Here is a 22,901-nt window from a genome sequence, read left to right on the forward strand (position 1 = left end):
GTACTTTATTGTTTATTATTATTTAGTTGAAAGAGGCATATCTCTGCTGACAACAGGATATGTGCAGTGTTGTAGCATTCCCACTAGAATTGCCGAACTCCACCCAGTGGATATAGAGGATCTACAAGGCTTAGAGTTCCATCACTGCAGGTGGAGCCAGGCTTGCTTCGTCCATCTGACTCCAGACGGTCAAACTTACAACTCTTAACGGAGGTTCAGAGATTGTACAAATATCAACAGCTCTGAACAACAGTCAACAAGATAAGCACATTCTGGATGAAAGCATCCCACTGGCCCAGGGTTTGGTGGAAACTTTGGGCATGGAGATGACAGATATGGAGCAGGACCAAGTAGGTGCTAGTGCTGAAACACAAGAGAATCCAAAGGAGATGAATGTTGGGAAAGGACAAAATGGAGATGAGGAGTACCCCGGAATCTTCCATGTGGATGGGTTTGAAGACTTTGAAGAGTTTGTTCTGGATTTTGATGACTATGACCTTCTGGAGTCCATCCACAGCCACCTCAACTCTCCTGTTGAACCTATCCGTGAGTACCATCAACAACATGGTTTTGGAGGTAGCTGGGGTCCTTGGACCGCATATTAATCCCCCATGGCTTTGCAGAACATTAAAATCACTGGGAGAACATATACAGTGATTGATTATCCTTGATTATTTTATGTTTACCACTTATGAGTTATGAGCACAGGTTCACAACTCTGGTCCTGGAGTACCACTGTCTTCACATTTTAGTGTTTTCCCAGCTCTACCTCCACTCACTACATGACTGGTAATTAACTCATTAGTTGAATAAGATGTTTTTGGAGCAGAAAAAACACTAATATGTGTAGGATAGGTGGTACTACATGACTAAGGTGGGGAACCTGTGCTCTAGAGTTTCCTGTGGAAACTTGTGGCCTAGAGTTTCAAACAAAAGAACCATTAAGGGTGATAGAACATTTTTGAATCATTTAGACCTGTTAAAAAGTCAACAATATGCCAAAATGACTCGTACTTTCCATGTGATGCTGTCCAGTAGCTTTTTCTATTCAGCTGTTTGTACTATGTGAAAGCATCCTCTACTCTGTGGAAACCCAACATTGGAAATTGATCAATGGGAATTTTATAATTAAATGTTTTATTGATTCTCCTAGGGGAAACACAAGCTAATTAATGTAAAGCCTAGGCCTCACACACAGCTCACTGATGTTGTAACTGAAGTAGGGCCTGTGGTGATGTGCTGTTGACGTGGTGGGGAAAGCTATTGAACAGGCAGCTCATCCCATTCACACATAAACACACACAAACCCATGCACACTCACAGACACACAGCTGTAGGCCAGACCTGTTCAGAACCCAGCTCAGTGAGACAGGAGTACATTCCATTGACTGATGCTGTTGCTTTTGCCGTGAACATTTCAGGATTTTTTTGACATAAATGCATTTGGAATGTTGGATCACGATAATAACAATGCTGCTTGCAAAATTTGTATACAACAGGATAAAGTAAATGTTGGGAGACCAGTAATGCATTCAAAGTTATCACTCATCCAGATACTTTTGGCAACCGAGTAGCCTTTGAACACTTGCCAGGAAACAAGAAGTCTCTGTTTTTACAGTAAAGGCGTCCTTGGTTTTGTCAATGATGTAAGCAGTTCCTGGGCTTCTCTGTTTCAGTGCTTATCCAGTGGATCAGCTCCACTGCTCTATTAGACAGGACACCCCTGTTTGTGTGACAGTCAGCTTTGCTCTCAAGTCCAAGTTCAGATTCTAGGATGCAATTTTAGTGTTTCCTAACATGATAAAACTACTACCATATTTCCTTTGACAAGACTCATCTTAATTTATCGGTTTATATAAACTCAAGTGGACAAGTCTACTGCTAAAGTCTGCTTCCATAAACCATGTTTTACTGTTTTGACACCAAAATGTTTCAATTATTTAAGTCAACTCAACAACTTTTCTAGTATAGCATAGGAAATATATAGTATTAGATAACAGTATACACTTAAGCTTTGTTCACACAGCCGAGCAAATCTGGTTTATTTTTTTAATCCAGTGTTTCTTCTGGATTCTCTGGTTTTCTCCCACCTCCCAATAACATGCTAGTTGGTGAATTGTCCCTATGTGTGAATTAACATGTGAACGTGTGTGGGAATGTGGTGCCCTGTGATGGACTGGTGTTCCACCCAGGCTGTATCCCCACCTTGCACCCACTGTTCCTGCGATAGACTACAGATTCTCTGCGACCCTGACCAAGAGAAAGCAGTTACTTTAATGAATAAATGAAGGAATGAATGCAAATCCCTTGGTTGTTAATACTAATGATGCTGACACACATAGTGAGTAGTGTGAGGCAAGCAAATGTTAGCTAGTTAGATAGCTATTAAGATTTGGGCAATGTAACATAAGGTCAGTGTCCATTAACAATTCTCAACATATTTAGCTAATTCTCGGGTGAAGTTTTTGCTTCATGTTCAAGTAATCGTCTGTCATCATTCACATTCATCTAGGTTTGAATCCATGTTCTTGTTCTTGTTGCAAATTTCTTCCTGCTAAATTCAGATAAGCCAAAATATCTGATTTAACCTTTTGGTCTGAACATACTCTCTGTCTATATGTACACTATTCTACACATACATACAGTACCGTGCAAAAGTTTTAGGCACCCTATTTCTTTTAGAACAAACTTTGTTATAGATTTTTTATTTTATGACTTCTACATTATTAAGTCAGTACAAAAAAACATTTTAGATTCCCAAACATTAGTTTTCCAGCACAAAATCAAATGTTACAGAAAAATGTTTGTATGTCATTAAGAGACCTCTTTTCAGACAAAAAAAAACATAATGAAGGCTGCTGGGTTTTGCCGCAAAAATAAAAAGCAAGTGCGACAGTCAAAGTCTCCAGAAGAACTGTGGCTGGTACTGCAAGATGATTAATAAAACTTACCAGCTCTTTTCCTTATAAAGCTGCCCAAATTTTATCAGAGACCACTATCTTTATATTTTTGTCACACCAGTTATTGACTTTGTTTTATTTACTACTCTTTATGGTATTTTTTTAAAAAATGTAGAAACATTAAATTTCATTATTTTGAAGGCATCGTTGCTCTACAGCATTTCTTTGCACGTGCCCAAGAGTTTTGCACAGTACTGTATATTCTTTAATAATAAAATACATTACTTGATAAGCAGGATTTGAATAATGAGAGCGATATGATAGTAGTTTATATGCGTTATAGCCTATAAATAATAATAAATAGCCTTCAAATAATTCTATAGTGTGTTTAATATGCAGTTACGGTTTGAGCTGCTTTCACCCTCTAACATTTTCATTCATATTGGCCAGAAATCTCTTTTTCAGGACTGCTGCTCTGCTACCACACTAACTCTAGAAGAGTCCAACCAAAAGGCATGGCTGCCATGTTTGTCAGGAATCTCCCTTTGCAAGAAGGAGCAAAGTTTGGAATGAGTGGACTTTGGGGTTTGGGGAGAGATTTGAGGATTGGACTGGAGTTATAGATCTCAGGGTCAGAATGACATGGAACAGAATGTAGTTGAAGAAAGAGAAACAGAATTTTACTTTTGTTTATGGCACATCCTGCAGCTACTGTGACAACCTAAAACAGCAGGGGCCTACTGTGGCCTGGCATGGCCCTATCCCTCAGGCCCCTCAGCTCTCTGCTACTGGGAGAATGCATGACTTTGGGCCTTCAATTATCCCAAATTTAATACGAACCTTGGTTTGTGGGTTGAAGTGATATAATATTAAATTAGAGCCAGTTTTTGGAGAAGCCTGTGGCTTTAACCGCACAAAATATTTCGTTCTGCCTTGTAGATTCCTTTTGGCCAACATCGACTATGTTTCTCTGTTCACTAATCTGTGTTGTTTTGCTCAAGTTAAAGCTCTAATTAAATAATCTTTCAGTCAAAACATGTTTATAATGAGAACATTTATGGTGTTACCACTAAAATGCTTATTTTTCCTCATTTCATTTATTTTAAACTTTATGCTTGTTTGCAGGTCACCGGTTTGAAGACAATCCCGGAGTAAGACGACACCTGGTCAAGAAGTCATCTCGATGTCAGGTTACCCGGGCAAACAACGGCTCTCCTGCTCTGTCTAGCCTGAAGAAGAGGAAGAAGATGGACAAAAAGACACATGAGGTAAGATTATGTACAAAGCACAAGGATACAGCCTAAGACCACTGTCCTGAGCAACAGTTTCATAGACATACTGTAATCATACCTTACAAAGAGAAAATTATTTCAGAAATAATTTCACAAATTTACTTCAATCTCACAAGCAGATTTTATATTTAAATACAGAGTTCCATGAAAGACATCAAACATGATAATAGCAACAGACTACTTTTTATTAGTAAATATTTATAATGCTTCCTTGTAATAATAACATCCTGTTTTAAAGTTCTCTGATGTTTATTCCAGTAATATGGAGCAATGTCTCTAAGGACAAACTTACCCTAGTCAGAATGAACCTTTGGTGCAAACAACTGCATTGTACAGTGTAATAGATTATATGTGTGGATACATGATATGAAAGCAGTTTATAAGGAACTGCTTTATAAATAAACACTGATCAGGGGTGCTGTTTTTTTTCCACTGAGAGGGCCATCTCACTTTCTGTGTAACACACTGTGATGATATATTTACCACGGGTTATAAACATGAGAGCTGAATGATAAACAGCATTAAGAGCTAGAAGGACAGAGATGACAGCAAGCATGTAAATTATATGTCCATAGCCAAGAACTGAAAGGAATAAGACTCTGTGGGGGAAGTCAAAATAAGCTTTGTTTCAGCTTTGAACTAAATTGACCTATGGACATTCCACAACATTAAATGTAACATTAAATGTTCAACATATAAATGTTAAAAATAATTTTGTGTCATCCATTAGTAAATTAAAATGGCCAGTGTTGGCAAATTACTGCAGTATAAGAGAAAAACAACACTTTAGGATATACTGTTACTGGCAAATAATCAACTTCAGGGCAAAGCTTCATGTTGGACAGCATCACACTGCCCCATTGTGTTTTATTCATTTCATAAGACATAATTCAACCCATTAACATTAAGATAACATGTATGTTATTGTTATGAAATATAATAAGACTTTGAATGGATCTCTCTATACACAGTTCTTTATTTGCAGAGAAGTCTGATGACATGCTCGTCTAACTTCACATCTTGATGTACTTGGGTGCTGTGTTGTGTAACTAGTACCTCAGTGTGTAATAAAAAATGGTGGCCCATTTCATCTGAACTCATCTCATTCAAATGAGGCTGCCAATACACAGCCACAACTACACCATAATGAAACAAGCATGATATGGACAAGGACTTGTCTTGTGAGCCAAAATTGAAATGCAGTTAGCAAAATTGAAAAGCATTAGATATGGTTAGTTGCATAATTTGGGACATTTTTGGCCAAGATTTCAAACCTTCTTTGTGCAACTTCTAAACCGTATATGGCTGCTTACAATTGGACCCTTTTTGGCCATTTGACCCTTAGGGATCTAAACTCATCCATATCTGCCTCAACCATACTTGTCTGTTTATATTACATAAATCACTAACATCTTTAGCATAGTATGAAACTAACTAATTAACTAAACTATTCAATAGCTTCTTTTATTGTGAAATGTGTGATCCCTGACAGAAGGAAAGGATTCCAGGACTCATTAATAAATATGTCTATAATACACTAATTACTGTGTAATTAGTCTCCCTATCTCCCTATGGAGATTTTACATCTTTATCTTCACTTGTTTATTCAAAGCAGAGAAAAATCAATATTTGTACTTTGTTGTGTTAATAGAGACTATAACTCCCAGACCACTGTTCCCTGGGTTTTGCCTGGCCCTGTTCATCTTGTCCCACTAGCACAACTTGTACTCCCCATAAGTGGTGTCTCTGACTCACTCAGATCTGACAAATGGATTAATTACTCAAACTTTGCCCTTAGTCACAAGCTAAACCTCATTTAACCCTATAGCCTGCCACAATGTTCATTTATCAACACTCCCATCAGACTGTGGCAAGCTGCTCAACCAGAGGAAGCTGGCTCCTCTCTGTAATATTTGGGGGTCAAACAGTCTGCATTTCCCTAAAGAGTGCTCTGTGGGTCTAGAGTATCAAATTAGGTTCTGTGCATGAGCAGGGAGACATTTTAGAGCACATGTTAAAATACATACAGTACATACGGACTTATAAGAAATCTGGACAGCAATAGGCAGAATTGGTTGGTGGTTATGATCTGTGAAAGTCATTTATGAAGTTGCTCTGGCATCTTTAGGTCTTTGTAGAGCTGAATGAGCTGATTGTAGACAAGAACCAGGAGATGCACTGGAAAGAGACGGCGCGCTGGATCAAGTTTGAGGAGGATGTTGAGGAAGATACGGACCGCTGGGGAAAACCTCACGTGGCCTCACTGTCCTTCCGGAGCCTGCTTGAGCTCCGCAGGACCATCACACATGGTATGTGTACATCCTAGGTCTATGATACTTTTTTGCACAGTACTGTACAGTGTACTGTTATACACTATCATGCAAAAAGTGATTGAAAGGTATCACTGACGGACATGTTTGTGCTATTGTAGTACACTGTATGATCAAACGTATGTGGACACCTGACCATCACACCCATGTGTGGGCTTTTCCCAAACTGTTGCCACAAATGTCTATGTGCTGTAGCTTTAAGATTTCCCTCCACTGGAACTAAGGTGTCCAAATGTTCCAGCAAAGCAAAGCCCCTGTAGACAAAACAAGGTCCATAAAGACATGGTTTGCAAAGGTTGGTGTGGAAGAATTTGAGTGGCTGGAAGAGAGCCCTGACCTCAACCCCACTGAGCACCAGGCCTCCTCGCCCAAGATCACTGCCCGACTTCAATAATGTTCTTACTGAGTGAGCACAAATGAGCATAAATCCCCACAGCCACATTCCAAAATATAGCATAAGCCTTCCCAAAAGAGTATAGCAGCAAAGAGGGACATATGACCGTGATGGTTAAGAGTACACATATTTTTGGCCATATATGTATGTGATATTAGATGGGAGGTTTAAAATCTAATATCTTATCAATAGCACAACAATGAGACTGTTACAGTTGAGCAAGGCAGTATATCAATAGGTCTCCATGACATATACGAATGATGTTGGGGAAAACTATTACACGTACACTTAAAGCAGATTGGCACCTGTATTCACAATTTCAAAAGTTCATCATCATGGATTTCCCCTCGCACTGAGAGCCGGAGCAAGCAGCGCGCTCAACAGCCCGTAGAGTGACAGAGCGCGCTTCTGGGTTGTCAGTGACTTTGTTTACTTTTGAGACTTGCGCTTTGGTTTCTGTCCTGTCTCCACCACGTTTTGTTATTGGTTATTTTTTTCTTAATGTCATAGCTGTTCATGTTTCCACCTTTGATTACGTTAATTATTTAAACCCCTCATGTGTCTTTGTTCTGGGTGAGGTATCGTGTTTCTGTGTTTTGCTGCCAGTGCATTACCAAGCCTTTGTTCTGTGTTCTCCTTTCCGGTTCTTTGATCTTGTTCCCAGTTTCTCAGTTTTCGTGTTGTGCCTTTGCCCTGTCTACCCTGTTTGCTGATTGCCTGACCTTTTGCCTGTTATTTGACTACATTCTTTGCCCATTAATTTGGATTTATCTGCCTGCCTTTCTTTAAGAAACAGTTGAAACTGCACTTGCATCTGTCTCTATATCCATTACATGATATTCATAATGCTCTACTGGGTTCATTTTGTGTTTCTTCTAAATGCCAAACATAGTAACAGAAAAGTTATAATCCTTTCTTTAAAATCATAAAACACTAAACTTACAGTTCTGTTTGTCCTTTTTCTAATTTCTGCTTTGATTGGAGGTTCCTACCAATGTCGGAAGGGTGTGATTGCACAAGCATATTGTTACATTTCCAGTGTGCATATCTCGGATATCATTATGACAGTAACGCAGTTGATCTTTCCCTTATTCAGGTGCCATAATGTTAGACCTAGACCAGACTACGCTTCCTGGAATTGCGCACCTCCTGGTGGAAACCATGATTATCTCAGACCAGATCAGAGCTGAGGACCGCGCCAATGTGCTGCGTGCATTACTGCTGAAACACAGGTCAGAGAATCACACGTCAATATTGCAAACAGGGATGTTATCGACCAGCTCTGCTGTAGACCTCACACTCTGTGCCATTTGCCCAACTCGCTGCCCATATTGGCTTCATGATAGTTTGAATGTGATTATACAACCTTTTCAAGCTCGAGATAATGACAGTCCTCGCTAATTAATAAATTATACTGGTAAATTGCTGATTTAATATAGTTAGTAATATTAATATAATTTTACTGCCAAATCTAGAGGTAATTCTATTCAAATATTCAAAATATATTTTGTAATGTTATGTATCCTTTCCTCTGTGGAATTTATCCTTATAACGGAGGCACAAAAACTATGATGTGAGGTTAGATTTTGTGATATGTCATTTGCGTGCATGCTAGGTTTCGTGCTGAGTTTACTGTGTGTTAGGTTCAGTCATGCATCAGGACCATTCAGAGAGGTCTGAGCAGCCAGCACCCTGCTTGAGGACTAATATGATGAATATTGCATGGTCTCACCCACAGAGAATTAATGTTTTGCAGATGAAGCATTGAACCTTTTAGAGAGTGACCTCTTTTTCCTAAACACTAGAAAATAGCACACATATGAGCTTAATGGAAGATTGTTTTGGTTAAAATGTCTGAAAGAGCCATATGATGACACATTGCTTTTGCAATTTTTCATTAATATTGTGACCGTATGCTTTGTCAGTGGAACCCTGGGGTTTATGATTATGCACACTAGCAGACTCTCTTTTTAAGTCTCATAAAACTGCAAATCTTTACTTTTTGTAATATTTGTTGAGGTACAACTCACATTCCAGCAGCTGTCAATAAAATGTTCTATGTTCTAGCAGTCTATGTTTTAATGCTCTATGGTCTAGTGGTCTACTGTATGTTCTAGACATCTGTTATAGTTATATTTTGGAATTTTATTTTGCAGATTTTTATTGTGTTCTATATAGATGTACTAGATATCTGTTATTTTTCTAAGTTGAGCAACTCCAGAGATAAAGATTTAGGGCACTGTAACAGTGATCAGACCACCAGAACCTACAGTGATGCAAGGGACCATGCTAAAGACATTGCAGGTGTACTGGAGTTCTGGCATGGAAACCTTCTGCGTTTAGTACGCACCATACTGTGCTCACTGAAACCTCAGTGCCTGTTGCCACCAAGTCTTGCTGCCGGTCTTTTGCAGTCAGTCGAGGGTTTTTCTCAACCTGTCTTCTAAGAAATCTGGATAGCTTCCTTTTTCTACCCTGTCCAGGTATTTCATGAATTTTCTGCCCTTAGCCAGTTCAGGTACTTCATGTGTTCCAGCTGAAGCACACCTGGTGCAACTAATGAAGCCCTTGATTAGTTGCATCAGGTGTGGTTGAGACAACACATTTGCATGTTTGTGCTGTTGTGAGGGATTCTATTCAGGGGGTTGAATAATTTTGGAACTGGAGAAGTCATTATAAGTTGCATTTTCAGTTGAATTTGTGGAAACCACTTGAAGAATTCGTTGTGTTGAAATATTTCAATTACTTTTGTTTGATCTGTTCATTGCAAACAGCTGAAAGTCTGTACATTTTGACAATAAACCTGATTTGCAATGGGGGTTGAATAATTTTGATTGCAACTGTAGATGTCTGTTGATGCCTTCTAGTAATCTACATTATAGACATATATTATATCCCAGATATTTATGTTCTAGTTGTAAGTGTTTCAGAGGTCTTTTATTTTCTCACTGTCTGCTTTAGATATCTGTATGGGGTTTTATTATCTATTTGTCCAAGATATCTATGCTATTGATATCTGTTATGATCTTGCATTCTATCCCCATTTCATGCAGAAAATCTCACAGACATGGCTCTGGTTTCATTTTGCTGTGGGTGCTTTATTTTTCCCAGACATTACACTCATTTACAGGTCTGATCCAAATATATCTTTAACTCCCTAGGTGGTCCAGAGCCAGATGGAGCACCTGTAGCCATTTACTGGAGTAGATATATTGCTCAGTAATAAAACACAAGTACACACAAACATATATCCTGGGCAGATACACTTGTGCTCACACAAAAATATTTTGATTGATGAGGCTTAATGAATAATGATAAGCCTTGATAAAGATAAGGCTTAATATAATATTTTATGAGGCTTAATGAATTGTTAATAATTGTAGCCCTCTTCATCCTCCTTCTAACTAACCATTGGTAAAAGTGTAGTACAATACAGCTTACTCATACTTTAGGACACCTGTGGCATTTAGACGACCAGCTAAGCTTGGACCTAATGAGCACTGATGTCACTGGCTGGCATTGTTTTGACAGCATATGTGTATGAGGTGGTAAAACTCTGCTAGCCCTTTTCCACAGACAAGGTGCCAGATGCCTATTCTTGTACACACTCACCATTTTAAATCAAAAAAGATTAAGATTCTCAAACCGGATTTGGTTTCAGCACCAAAATGCTGCTGTTTTGGAACCAAGAACTGGTGATGTCAGAGATTTAATGGCAGAATTAGTATCGCCATGACAACAACTCAAGCAACTCAAGCTACTTTTATGACTACCCATAAATAAAACAACAATATTGAGAGGGATTTTTGAAGGCTATTGTTGAAAACAGCTGGAGTAAATTTTGTAACTTTGAACTGGAAGCAAGGACTGTTTTATTGGTGCTTGCATCATTTTAAGTAGGAGTTACATTGTTATTGCTAATGTTAACAAAATGTCCTATGAGCATCTACACACACACAAAAAATGACTTAAACATGACTGAAAAACATCTATCTGTCATTCATTCATTCATTCTTTCATCTTCAGTAACCTATTTATCCTGGACTGGGTCATGGTGGATCTAGAACATATCCCAGGAACACCATGTGAGTCAATAATATGACAGTCTATCGCAGGGCACAAAAAACAGATTCACAGACTCATTAAGGGTGACATTCTCTCACTCACACTAGGGGGAATTTAGACTTACAATACACCTACTGGGATGTATTTGGGAGGTTGGAGGAAATTGGAGAAACTGGAGGAAACCCACCCGCTGCGCCTCTGTGCTGCTCTGTATCTGTTATATTGTCTACATTTTTTTTATGTTGCATAGAAACAGTGAACGATTTGACCATGAATGATAAAATATATTCTCAAAGCCAGAATAACAATTTGTAAAACCCGCCATAATTAATATTTTATGCATCTAATCTGATTATGCAATCCAGATAAAATGTGGAATAGTTATTAATAAATTATTGGTTTACATTAACAGCACCATCTCCATCACCAATACCGGCATCCTGTGAGTGGAAAAGCTGATTCCTCAGTTGAATTCAGAGCATGCAGACAATGTGGCACACAAGAAAGAATGATTGTTTTTCAAAAATAATAATGCTTCACATGCCGTTGTGCACATGTTTATAGTATGTCACTGTAGACTAAAGGCTCATATTTTCTGTTTAAATAGCCCCTGATGCTATCAGGCCCACATGTGGCCTGTTTGTAGCTTTTGCAATTCTTACTGATTTCTTTGGCATGATTTCCTCTGCTTGAATGGAAAATGTGGTTTGGTTTGCAATTTGGATTTTGATATCATGTAATGGGGGGGGTTTCTGTGTTTGGTTTGCAAATATTGAACCCGAAGCTGGAACCATCATAAATACACTCAAACCAAGATCAACATGAGCACAGGCATATTGTGTTCTTTTGTCTTGCGGGGCAGAACACATGCTCTTGAATTAAACAAAGAATAATACATTATGGTTGAGAGAGATGAGAGAATTGCAAAAATCATAACTTTCTATTTGGCATGACCTTCCTTTTTTCAGTCACCCGAATGATGAGAAGGAGGGCCGCTTTCACCGAAACCATTCAATCACCAGCCTGGGCAGCTTGCGCCGTAACCACAACCATGTTCATGACACAAGCCTGCCACTAGTGGCCCAGGATCATGACACAAAATCGCCAGAGCATGACAAAGAGGTATTTATTTATTTTTAATTTAACCAAGGAAGTCACTTGGGGCGGGGGGTGTTTTACAAAAGAGTTCTGTCTAGGAAAACAGCACAATAGTTACCACAAGCAACATTCAGACATATGATATAAAAATAACTCTTATAACAGCACTGCAAAACAAACTACTAAAAAATCCCTTATAAATTTTTTTTAGACGTTTGTGTAAATCCATGAATATGAGGCACTATAACTAAAAGCTGTCTTACCAAATCCATATCTCAGCAAAATGAATGAAGATTGCATTTAATTCTTTTATTTATATATATCATTTTGGCAACAGGATAAGTTATTTTTTCATGAGTCTTGCATGATACGACATGCATGTACTGCAGGGGAGGCTCAGACATCTCTGTTTTAAGCACTGATCTTAACCTTTTATTATCTGGATGACACATTGTGTAATTTTTCTGTGGCACTAATATAAAGGTAGCTTTATTTCAGAGAAGAAGCTTGAAGATCCATTTATACACTCATGCAGGGAGGATTGTGCAATGTGTTGTGACTCTGTGATGGTGTGTTTGCACCTTTAGAAAGACCTGTAATGACTGCGTTTACAATAGCACATGTGCATGACGGAGGTACACAGGTGCTTCTTGTTAAAGCCTCCTGACACAATAGCTGTGAAACTTTTAATGTTCCCCATGGCTGAAAATGTTGGCACATTCAGGTCATAAAAACAAAAAGATTATATATATATATATATATATATATATATATATATATATATATATATATATATATATATATATAAAGTCATGATGTTAAATTATTTTAAAATGACTGACCATTTGGCAAGTTTCTATCTTAGTCCTATACATTTATGCCTCTTGATTAAAGACAGGCTAAATGGTTCATTAAAATCTAAAGAGCAGTAATGAACATATATGCACACTTACATGTGGAACTGTAATCTTTAATTTAGCCATAGTGTGATGTTCATGTGCACTGCCTGCCAAGACACTTTAACCACAGCGAGTGTTTAACATTAACATTACTAACTATTTTCTCCTGTTAATGCAAGAAAAACCTGCCGCCCGTTCCTGCAGAGGCACATGCTGCAGCCAGATCTATGAAACTGCTGGCAAAGATCCCCAAGGATGCTGAGGCCACAGTGGTTTTAGTGGGTAAGCAAATGATTGCTTAAGGGTTTTTTTTCTCTTTTGTTACATTTTCAAAGCCAAAGATTATGTTAAGTCATCACATCACAGATTGCCAATAACACTTTACTGAGTGACCTTGCTGGATTATCCTATTCTGTATTGTCACGTCTGATTTTGGTTATGAAAATAATAAAACTTTAATGCTCATATTCACAGGGGAGGGGGTGTGGGGGTGGGTGGGGAGGTGTTGTGGGTGTTTTGCTTTTGTATGCTTTTGTATGTCCCAACATTCATACGAATATCTAATAGTTCTGACATTGTGGGGACTATTTGGTGGGACTGACGGGGGGTTTATTAAAAAAAGAATTAAGGGGCCAAAAAGGTTCCTAAGATTAGGGTTAGGTCCAGTTGTAGGCATAGCATTAATCAGCTGCATTAATAATTATGTCAACGGAAGTATAAGTATAGTAAGACAAATCTGCATGTGTATCTGTTTGTGTGTGTGTGTTTAGGCTGTGTCGAGTTTCTGGAGCAGCCTGCTATGGCATTTGTGCGCCTGAATGAAGCAGTCCTGTTGGAATCAGTTCTGGAGGTTCCAGTTCCTGTGCGCTTTATTTTTGTGCTTCTAGGTCCATCTCAGAATAACATGGACTACCATGAGATTGGACGTTCTTTCTCAACACTTATGTCTGATAAAGTTAGTATTCACATACATATTCCAGTTACTCTGTTTACTATTTGGATTTGCACAACACTTTGGCTTTTTTAAAGTTAATATCTGCATTGTTTATACACTGTCTGTTTGAGTAACTGCAAATAAAAAAAAATCTGGGGTCTAAAATAAATAGGCATAATTGGAGGACATGTATAGAGTGAGAACACTTTCAAGACAGATCAAGTCAAGTTTCTCACAAGTTGTTTTAATGGACATTATAGGTTCTTAACACTCAGCATATACTATCTATGGTATGGCACTCCAGGATCAGGATTTGGAATCACTGCAATAAATGACAAATGCAGTTGTAGTCCTGGAGTACCATAATCTCATAGTTTTTTGTCTTCCCTGCACTTACAGAAGCTTACCTCAATTGTATGTGATTCCGACATTGGAATTCTTGTGTTGTATCAGCTAATGCACAGAGCAGTATTAATCCAGTGGCACTGTCTGACAGTTCTTTGTAACTGCAACATCACACTGTGCAACCCAGATCTGAAGACGAGTAACGTTCCTCAAATAAATATTGATGTTCAAACTTTTGAACTTTTGTCTCCAGCTTAAGTTGCTAACTCTGAGTACAGCCCATATATGAATACATATATCTGGGATAAAATGATGGATCTGCATTATAAAATCCTACAGTTATAGTAATATTTAGTACTCCACTTGACTTTTCTCAGAACTTCCATGAAGTGGCCTACTTTGCTGATGACCGTCAGGATCTGCTGAATGGCATTAATGAGTTCCTGGACTGCAGCATTGTGATTCCGCCCTCAGATGTAGAGGGCAAGGACCTGCTGAAGACGGTGGCCTCCTTCCAGAAGCAGATGCTACGCAAGCGCAAGGAAAGAGAGAATAAAAAGTGCATGAGCGGAGTGGCAGGACCTAACCAGGAGACCAAATGTGAGTCTCTGTAGTGGTTTCTGTCCACAAATGTATAAATTTTGAATGTAGCATGGTGGTGCAATGGGTAGTGTTGTCGCCTCACAGACTTATGGTCCCTGGACTGCGTGGAGTTTCTGTGAATGTAAATCTCACAAGATAATGCTTACCTTTGGTGGAAAAGGTTGTCATTAAAGAGGAGCTATGAAAAGTCTTGTTTCAAATAGACTTTTAGGATACTGTAAAATAGCATATTGAATACACCTATGGTAAATATGGAGTAGTATTCTGATATTTTTTGGGATGCTAATGTGTGGTTCTGGACATAACTCATGACTGACTTCAGATAAAGTTTGTTGAATTATGTAATCTTCTTCAGTCCTATTAGAAATTTCTTTGAATAGTTGATTTTCTTCTGCTGACATTTAAAAATAAATCACTTAAAATTTGAATGGCGTCATAAATTTTGTGGACATTTTTCAGACATAAATTCTTCTGGTGCTAAGGTAAACTCAATATTTTAAACAATTTAGCTAACACAACTGTAAAAATGATCACATGGGAACCTTTTTTTATCAGGACATCAGTTTCACCAAATCACATGACAGATGAAATAAGTACTAATCTGATAAGGTCTAAATGTATCCTCTGCTCTGTGTCAGATCTCAACCAAGATGAGCAGGAGGATGAGGAACTGGAGGTGGACCCGCTTAAACGCTCTGGGATCCCATTTGGAGGACTGATCCATGATATTCGCCGCCGCTACCCACACTACATAAGTGATCTGAAGGATGCGGTGGATACGCAGTGCATTGCTGCTGTCATTTTCATCTACTTTGCTGCCCTCTCACCAACCATCACTTTTGGAGGACTGCTAGGTAATTGAAATGTTTATTAGGTAATAGTTTTTATTTTCTTTCATTAACACTACTTACATACTTAACATATTAATCAGGAGTAAAAAAGTAAAATAAACAACCAATATGAAATGGATCAAAATAATACTAATTTGCATGCCTCTGGGCTCTACAGTTTCATCCCATCTCTCAGTAACATGTTGGTAGGTGGATTGGCTAAGCTAAATTGCCCATAATTATGACTGTATGAGAGTATGGTGCCCAGCAATGGACTGGTGTCCCATCTCGGGTGTATTCTCACATCACGCCCAGTGTTCCTGGGACAGGCTTTGGATCCACTGCAACCCTGGCCGAATAAAGTTGTTGCAGAAAATGAATTAAGGCTCAGGTTTGATCCTGAGCTCTCATTACTGTCTGAGTATAGTTTTGCATATTGTCATCATAAGACTTAGGTTTATATATGCAATCACAAGTAAGTTTGATTTGGATCTGTTGCAATATTATGTGCTTAGACACCAATGTTCTGGTTTATTTAGGGGAGAAGACTCAAGGTATGATGGGAGTGTCTGAGCTCATTATCTCAACATCAGCAGTCGGGGTGCTGTTTTCCCTGCTGGCAGGACAGCCACTGCTCATTATTGGCTTCTCAGGGCCTCTTCTGGTGTTTGAAGAGGCCTTCTACAAGGTAAACTCCCTCTAGACCACATAGTCACAGAGCCTACCAACAGTTTTGTTAGTGCTCAATATGAAGGATTTACTGAGTGGTGAAAGTTTCATAGCTCATTATATTACTTCATACAGAATTTGTTGGTCTTACAGTAATCTTTTAGACTTTAGGTTGATATGACATTGACTCACTCACTGGAGATTATCCAGGAATTAAAGTAAGGCCCCAGCATTTGTTATCCATAACTAAAGCACTTTGCACACTTGAGTTTATTTAAATAATCAATGATAGGGTAGTCCAACCTAAACATTCTAAGTTCTTTTTCCGTTCAATTTTCGCACTAAATAAGTCTCTTAAGTATTAATGTTTCTGCTCTCGTGGATTAGTTCTGTGAGGCACAGGGCATTGAGTACCTCACAGCTCGAGTGTGGATCGGCTTCTGGCTCATTTTCATTGTGCTGGTGATCGTAGCGGCAGAGGGCAGCTTCCTTGTGCGCTACATCTCACCCTTCACTCAGGAGATCTTTGCCTTCCTTATTTCCCTCATCTTTATTTATGAGACCTTCTCCAAACTCTTCAAGGTGAGAATACAGTGCTCACAATCACAACAACTAAACAAAATTGTTAAATGTACATTCTTTTACCATGAAACCCAAGTGTATTATACCACAATGCAGTCTAATTTGGGAATCACACTATTTAAAACACTGTCTCAAAATGGAACTTTGCAAGTGCAGGTTTCTTTCTCAAGCTATACATGATTTAAATGTACCTCTGTGATACCAAAGTTTCAGTTGTGTACAACAAATAGGTTAAAATTCACTTACTCTTGACTATATAACCCCAATAACAAGCATTTGTGCCCTGAAAGGTACAAGTAATAGTTTGTAGGCTCTAATCTGAAATTTCTATCTGCTTATCTGCTATGAAATTTTTATCTGCTTTATTTCTATGGAAACACACATAACCTGTTAATAGATTACAGTTAGAAAGCTAAATTATACTATGATACTTGGCCAATACTAAAAACAACGGGGAGTGTTGACAGTTTGATGAATCCTATCTAATTTATTCATTTAATTTCATTTGTTTAGTGCATTTAGTTATAGACATTATCATAAAACAATAGATATGGATCTAGTTCCCTAATAAGTGGTAACAGTGGCAAGAAAAATTTGTCCTTGAGTTGACATGAGAAAGAAACCTTGAGAGGCACCAGACTCAAAAGGACCCATCCTCTTCATGACATCACATAGTGAGATTATAAATCATCACAGTATACAGGTTTAGTAGAGTAAAAACAAACTGTAATAAGTGTGTTGAAAAGATGTTCAGTATGATGATACTGTGAATAAGAGTACTTGGATAAGTACAGCCCAAGCTTTATGATTACAGCAGCAGTTTAACTGTAGAAATCATTGACATTTTTTTTTTGACCTGACATACAGTGAGGGAAAAAAGTATTTGATCCCCTGCTGATTTTGTACGTTTGCCCACTGACAAAGAAATGATCAGTCTATAATTTTAATGGTAGATTTATTTGAACAGTGAGAGACAGAATAACAACAAAAAAATCCAGAAAAACGCATGTCAAAAATGTTATAAATTGATTTGCATTTTAATGAGGGAAATAAGTATTTGACCCCTCTGCAAAACATGACTTAGTATTTGGTTTAAAAACCCTTGTTGGCAATCACAGAGGTCAGACGTTTCTTGTAGTTGGCCACCAGGTTTGCACACATCTCAGGAGGGATTTTGTCCCACTCCTCTTTGCAGATCTTCTCCAAGTCATTAAGGTTTCGAGGCTGACGTATGGCAACTCGAACCTTCAACTCACTCCACAGATTTTCTATGGGATTTAGGTCTGGAGACTGGCTAGGCCACTCCAGGACCTTAATGTGCTTCTTCTTGAGCCACTCCTTTGTTGCCTTGGCCATGTGTTTTGGGTCATTGTCATGCTGGAATACCCATCCACGACCCATTTTCAATGCCCTGGCTGAGGGAAGGAGGTTCTCACCCAAGATTTGACGGTACATGGCCCCGTTCATCGTCCCTTTGATGCGGTGAAGTTGTCCTGTCCCCTTAGCAGAAAAACACCCCCAAAGCATAATGTTTCCACTTCCACGTTTGACGGTGGGGATGGTGTTCTTGGGGTCATAGGCAGCATTCCTCCTCCTCCAAACACGGCGAGTTGAGTTGATGCCAAAGAGCTCCATTTTGGTCTCATCTGACCACAACACTTTCACCCAGTTGTCCTCTGAATCATTCAGATGTTCACTGGCAAACTTCAGACGGGCATGTATATGTGCTTTCTTGAGCAGGGGGACCTTGCGGGCGCTGCAGGATTTCAGTCCTTCATGGCATAGTGTGCTACCAATTGTTTTCTTGGTGACTATGGTCCCAGCTGCCTTGAGATCATTGACAAGATCCTCCCGTGTAGTTCTGGGCTGATTCCTAACTGTTCTCATGATCATTGCAACTTCACGAGGTGAGATCTTGCATGGAGCCCCAGGCCGAGGGAGATTGGCAGTTCTTTTGTGTTTCTTCCATTTGCGAATAATCGCACCAACTGTTGTCACCTTCTCACCAAGCTGCTTGGCAATGGTCTTGTAGCCCATTCCAGACTTGTGTAGGTCTACAATCTTGTCCCTGACATCCTTGGAGAGCTCTTTGGTCTTGGCCATGGTGGAGAGTTTGGAATCTGATTGATTGATTGCTTCTGTGGACAGGTGTCTTTTATACAGGTAACAAACTGATATTAGGAGCACTCCCTTTAAGAGGTTGCTCCTAATCTCAGCTCGTCACCTGGGAGCCAGAAATCTTTCTGATTGAGAGGGGGTCAAATACTTATTTCCCCTCATTAAAATGCAAATCAATTTATAAAATTTTTGACATGCGTTTTTCTGGATTTTCTTTTTGTTATTCTGTCTCTCACTGTTCAAATTGACCTACTATTAAAATTATAGACTGATCATTTCTCAGTCAGTGGGCAAACGTACAAAATCAGCAGGGGATCAAATACTTCTTTCCCTCACTGTACATGGTTACATCAGAGCCATGATTAAAGTCATGTGACATGAATGCACTGTTAATGGATTTTTCTTAGTCAACCAATACACAAAGTCCAGTAATAATCTTCATTCAAGGTATTTGATGATGACAGCAATGGTTTTGGTTGTAGGTATTCCATGAACACCCATTGATGAAGACCTACCCAGTCTCTCCAGGCTCTCCTGTGCTTGGACAACCAGAATTAGAACATCAGGGTCCACTTTTAAACCAGCCCAACACTGCCCTACTCTCACTTGTGCTTATGGTGGGAACCTTCTTTGTGGCCTTCTTCCTTCGAAAGTTCCGCAACAGTCGCTTCCTTGGTGGCAAGGTAAATGATTCACACATATACTTATGTTGCTCCTGCTGTATTCTGTACATGTTGTAAATTTGGTAAATGTGGTAAATGATTCACACATACACTTATGTTGCTCCTGCTGTATTCTGTACATGTTGTACTTATAATGTCCTTTGTATTTATTGGGCTTGTGATAAATTGTCATTTTATTGAAATGTACTCCCCTTGTTTTACTATATAGCAGTGGTCACCAGAGATCTACCTTCCTGAAGACTTGAGCTCCAACCATAAACATGCCCACTTGACCATCTAATCATTAAGAACTTAATAAGTTATAGATCAACCAATACAAGTGTGTTAGATTTTAGTTGGTGATTAAGCCTGCAGGAATGTAGATCTCATGAAAGAGGGTTGGTGACCACTGATATATAGTGTTACACCATGGTCCTGGAGGCAGGGTATGTTGTCTTTTAAGTGTACAGATGTCGACAAAACATAAATTTATTAGCTAAACCACAAGGCAAATAAATGCAACAGTGTGTTGTCCAGTGTATTGTTTAGGTTGCCTGGAAACTAGGCTAAGAAGTGGTAACTAGCATAATATAATACCATATTAGCTAGTTATATAATAACTTATATAGTAATAATAATAATAATAATAATAATAATAATAATAATATAGTATAATAACTAATTAGCTAGTTAAGTGTATTATTACAGTCTAAGCAAAACAAACAAGTATAGGATTATTATCCTGTTCTAAAAAGATTTTAATGTAGCATATCTTGTTTGCGCCCTCAACAACACAAACCACAACAACAAAGTCAACACGTAGTTGGCCAACATTATGGCTATGGAATTTCTGTTCTCACATCACACATAAAAACTAATATAAAAGCTAAAGTCTCTCTAACATCTTTTTCTCTCAATATGTTTAACTTTGAGGTGACCGTTACTTATGAGAGTTACATGACAGCTTTGTGCTGGAAATTTTTAGTTTCCATATATCTGCGAGTTACTGATTTGCGATCTGTGCATGCTAAAAAACATGTCGTCAGCAAGAAAGTGCTTCAGCTGATAGTAGTGCAGCAGGCAGTTAGATTCAGAATGCTATAGTTACAGCATCAGGGTCAGTGATATCTCTGTGAATCTCATTATGTTTAAACCTAGCTGCATGCCAAATAAAAACTAAATAAGGAGTAGATCTGATCTATTTTTCTGATTGTTGAACCAACATGTCCATTGGGTAACTAAAAATAAAAAACAAATATCCTGAATCTTAAACCTGCCTGTCCTGAGCACCCAGGCAACTGATTTGTCCACACCTGATGTAAAATAATGCAATTACAAAACAATTCATCTTAATGAATAAAGCACACAAGAGAAATGGAATTTACTTTGTAATACCCCCCTCATATTGTTCCTCTATTTCATTGTTTAAAGGTCAGGAGAATTATTGGTGATTTTGGCATACCCATCTCCATTCTACTATCTGTAATAGTGGACCTCCTCATCCCTGACACTTACACACAGGTAAAGATGCTAAAATCTACACTGTTTCACTCTGCCATGTCATCTCCAACAAGAAACAGTGTGTATTATGATCTCCTCTGCTTGCTTATATGCTTTATTAAATACTTGCCTATAATTGAAGCCAGGTTTCTTTCAGAGTGCATATTAGAATGCGGTTAAATGCTTGGCATGGCTCAGTGACCAGCAAGGCCTGGGATTTGAGCAACAGTGTTTTTGTGGTTGCAGAAACTGAACGTGCCCTCTGGTTTCTCGGTCACATCTCCTGACAAACGAGACTGGTTCATCAGCCCGCTTGGAGACAAACAGGCCTTCCCCACGTGGATGATGGGAGCCTCCGTGGTGCCCGCCCTTCTCGTCTTCATCCTCATCTTTATGGAGACGCAGATCACAACGTGAGTTTGGCTTTACTGAATGAAATGAACTGAATGAAAATCCTTTATTAACACTATGGATTTACAGTAGGTTGTCCAGCCGTAGTAATCATCTCTAGTCCAAACCAAGTAGCAAGTTCAACAAAGCATTCAAGCCAATTATTTTTACTGGGATGTGATGTGGACTTTAAATTAAAAATTCACGTTTAACACTAACATTTAACAATTCATATTCATTATTTCATGATTTGATGTTATTTATTTATTTTTTTTTTACATAAACATGTCTGTCTTGAAACTAAAGCTGTAAAACTGTAAAAACTATGGACTTTTTTTTTTTTGTCTTCTCAGTCTATTTGTAAAGAGCTGCCTGTTAACCAGAGCAAATGATCACTGCAGTGGAGGCTTGTACTCAGTTCATTTTTTTTCACTTCTATAATGATATATTGTCCCATGAGTATGCCATGTTATGTTGTTGTTGTTCATAAGAATACTACATGCGGATGGAGTACAGGTCTGTTCTGAATGAGGACAGATATATTGCGTCACTCATAAATATGAATGTGGAATGTTGAGGCAAAAAAATCAAGTCTAACCAGAAATGGGGAATTGAGCAATAAGGCTAGTAAGAGGAAAGTAGCCTGTTTTATGTTATTTTAAATAAAGATGTTTCTGTTTTTCTTCTTATTTTTATAAATTTTAAATAAATATATTCCTTTGAATTCTAGATTCTGATTGGTCAGAAGGTGTTTTATCATTTCATTGTTGTTAATTAGCATTTATGGAAGCATTTGTGTTTTTTGGATTTTTTTGTTTGTTTGTTTTTCCCTGACATGGGACAGTCTTCAGGACAGAGGAAAAGCTATATTTTTCTGTCTTATTAACTTAACTGTGATAAAAGTTGGTGAGGGAACAGCTGTTTATAGCTGATATAACATAAGTGATAAGTGAAGAGAAACTAACATACATTCCACAACATTAAACGTAAGTGTAAACAGTTAGAATGTATGATATCACTCATTAATAATTATTATTTTTTTAATGTAATCCATAACAAATTGCATTGTATAAGTGGAAAAAAACATGTCAGGACATGCTGTTATAAGAATATAAAGAACTATTGATGGTTTTCCCATAACAGCATGCCATTAAGTGTTTTAGTTCTGACATAGGCTATAGGTTCTCTCTAGCTAGATATTGTTATCCTTAAGGAATATCATCACAGCCTACACATAATTAAATGTATGCATTCAAAGTCAAAATTTATGATATGAACTATTTAAAAAAT

The 22,901-nt window shown here is 38.2% G+C and overlaps 1 protein-coding gene across 1 annotated transcript in view; it reads left to right on the top strand.

Annotated features, from left to right (window-relative positions):
- slc4a3 (solute carrier family 4 member 3) overlaps positions 1-22,901 on the top strand; it is a 78,464-nt gene that overhangs the window by 48,357 nt on the left and 7,206 nt on the right. The window contains exons 7-19 of the mRNA XM_017469079.3: positions 4,026-4,168; positions 6,321-6,501; positions 8,013-8,148; positions 11,950-12,103; positions 13,158-13,260; positions 13,749-13,933; positions 14,635-14,857; positions 15,499-15,714; positions 16,230-16,378; positions 16,747-16,941; positions 19,542-19,742; positions 21,153-21,242; positions 21,468-21,634. Of these exons, the coding sequence (XP_017324568.1) occupies positions 4,026-4,168; positions 6,321-6,501; positions 8,013-8,148; positions 11,950-12,103; positions 13,158-13,260; positions 13,749-13,933; positions 14,635-14,857; positions 15,499-15,714; positions 16,230-16,378; positions 16,747-16,941; positions 19,542-19,742; positions 21,153-21,242; positions 21,468-21,634 (2,143 nt within the window). The remainder of the gene's footprint in view (positions 1-4,025; positions 4,169-6,320; positions 6,502-8,012; positions 8,149-11,949; positions 12,104-13,157; positions 13,261-13,748; positions 13,934-14,634; positions 14,858-15,498; positions 15,715-16,229; positions 16,379-16,746; positions 16,942-19,541; positions 19,743-21,152; positions 21,243-21,467; positions 21,635-22,901) is intronic.

This window comes from Ictalurus punctatus, chromosome 6 (genome assembly GCF_001660625.3).
Source record: "Ictalurus punctatus breed USDA103 chromosome 6, Coco_2.0, whole genome shotgun sequence".
NCBI lineage: Eukaryota > Metazoa > Chordata > Actinopteri > Siluriformes > Ictaluridae > Ictalurus > Ictalurus punctatus.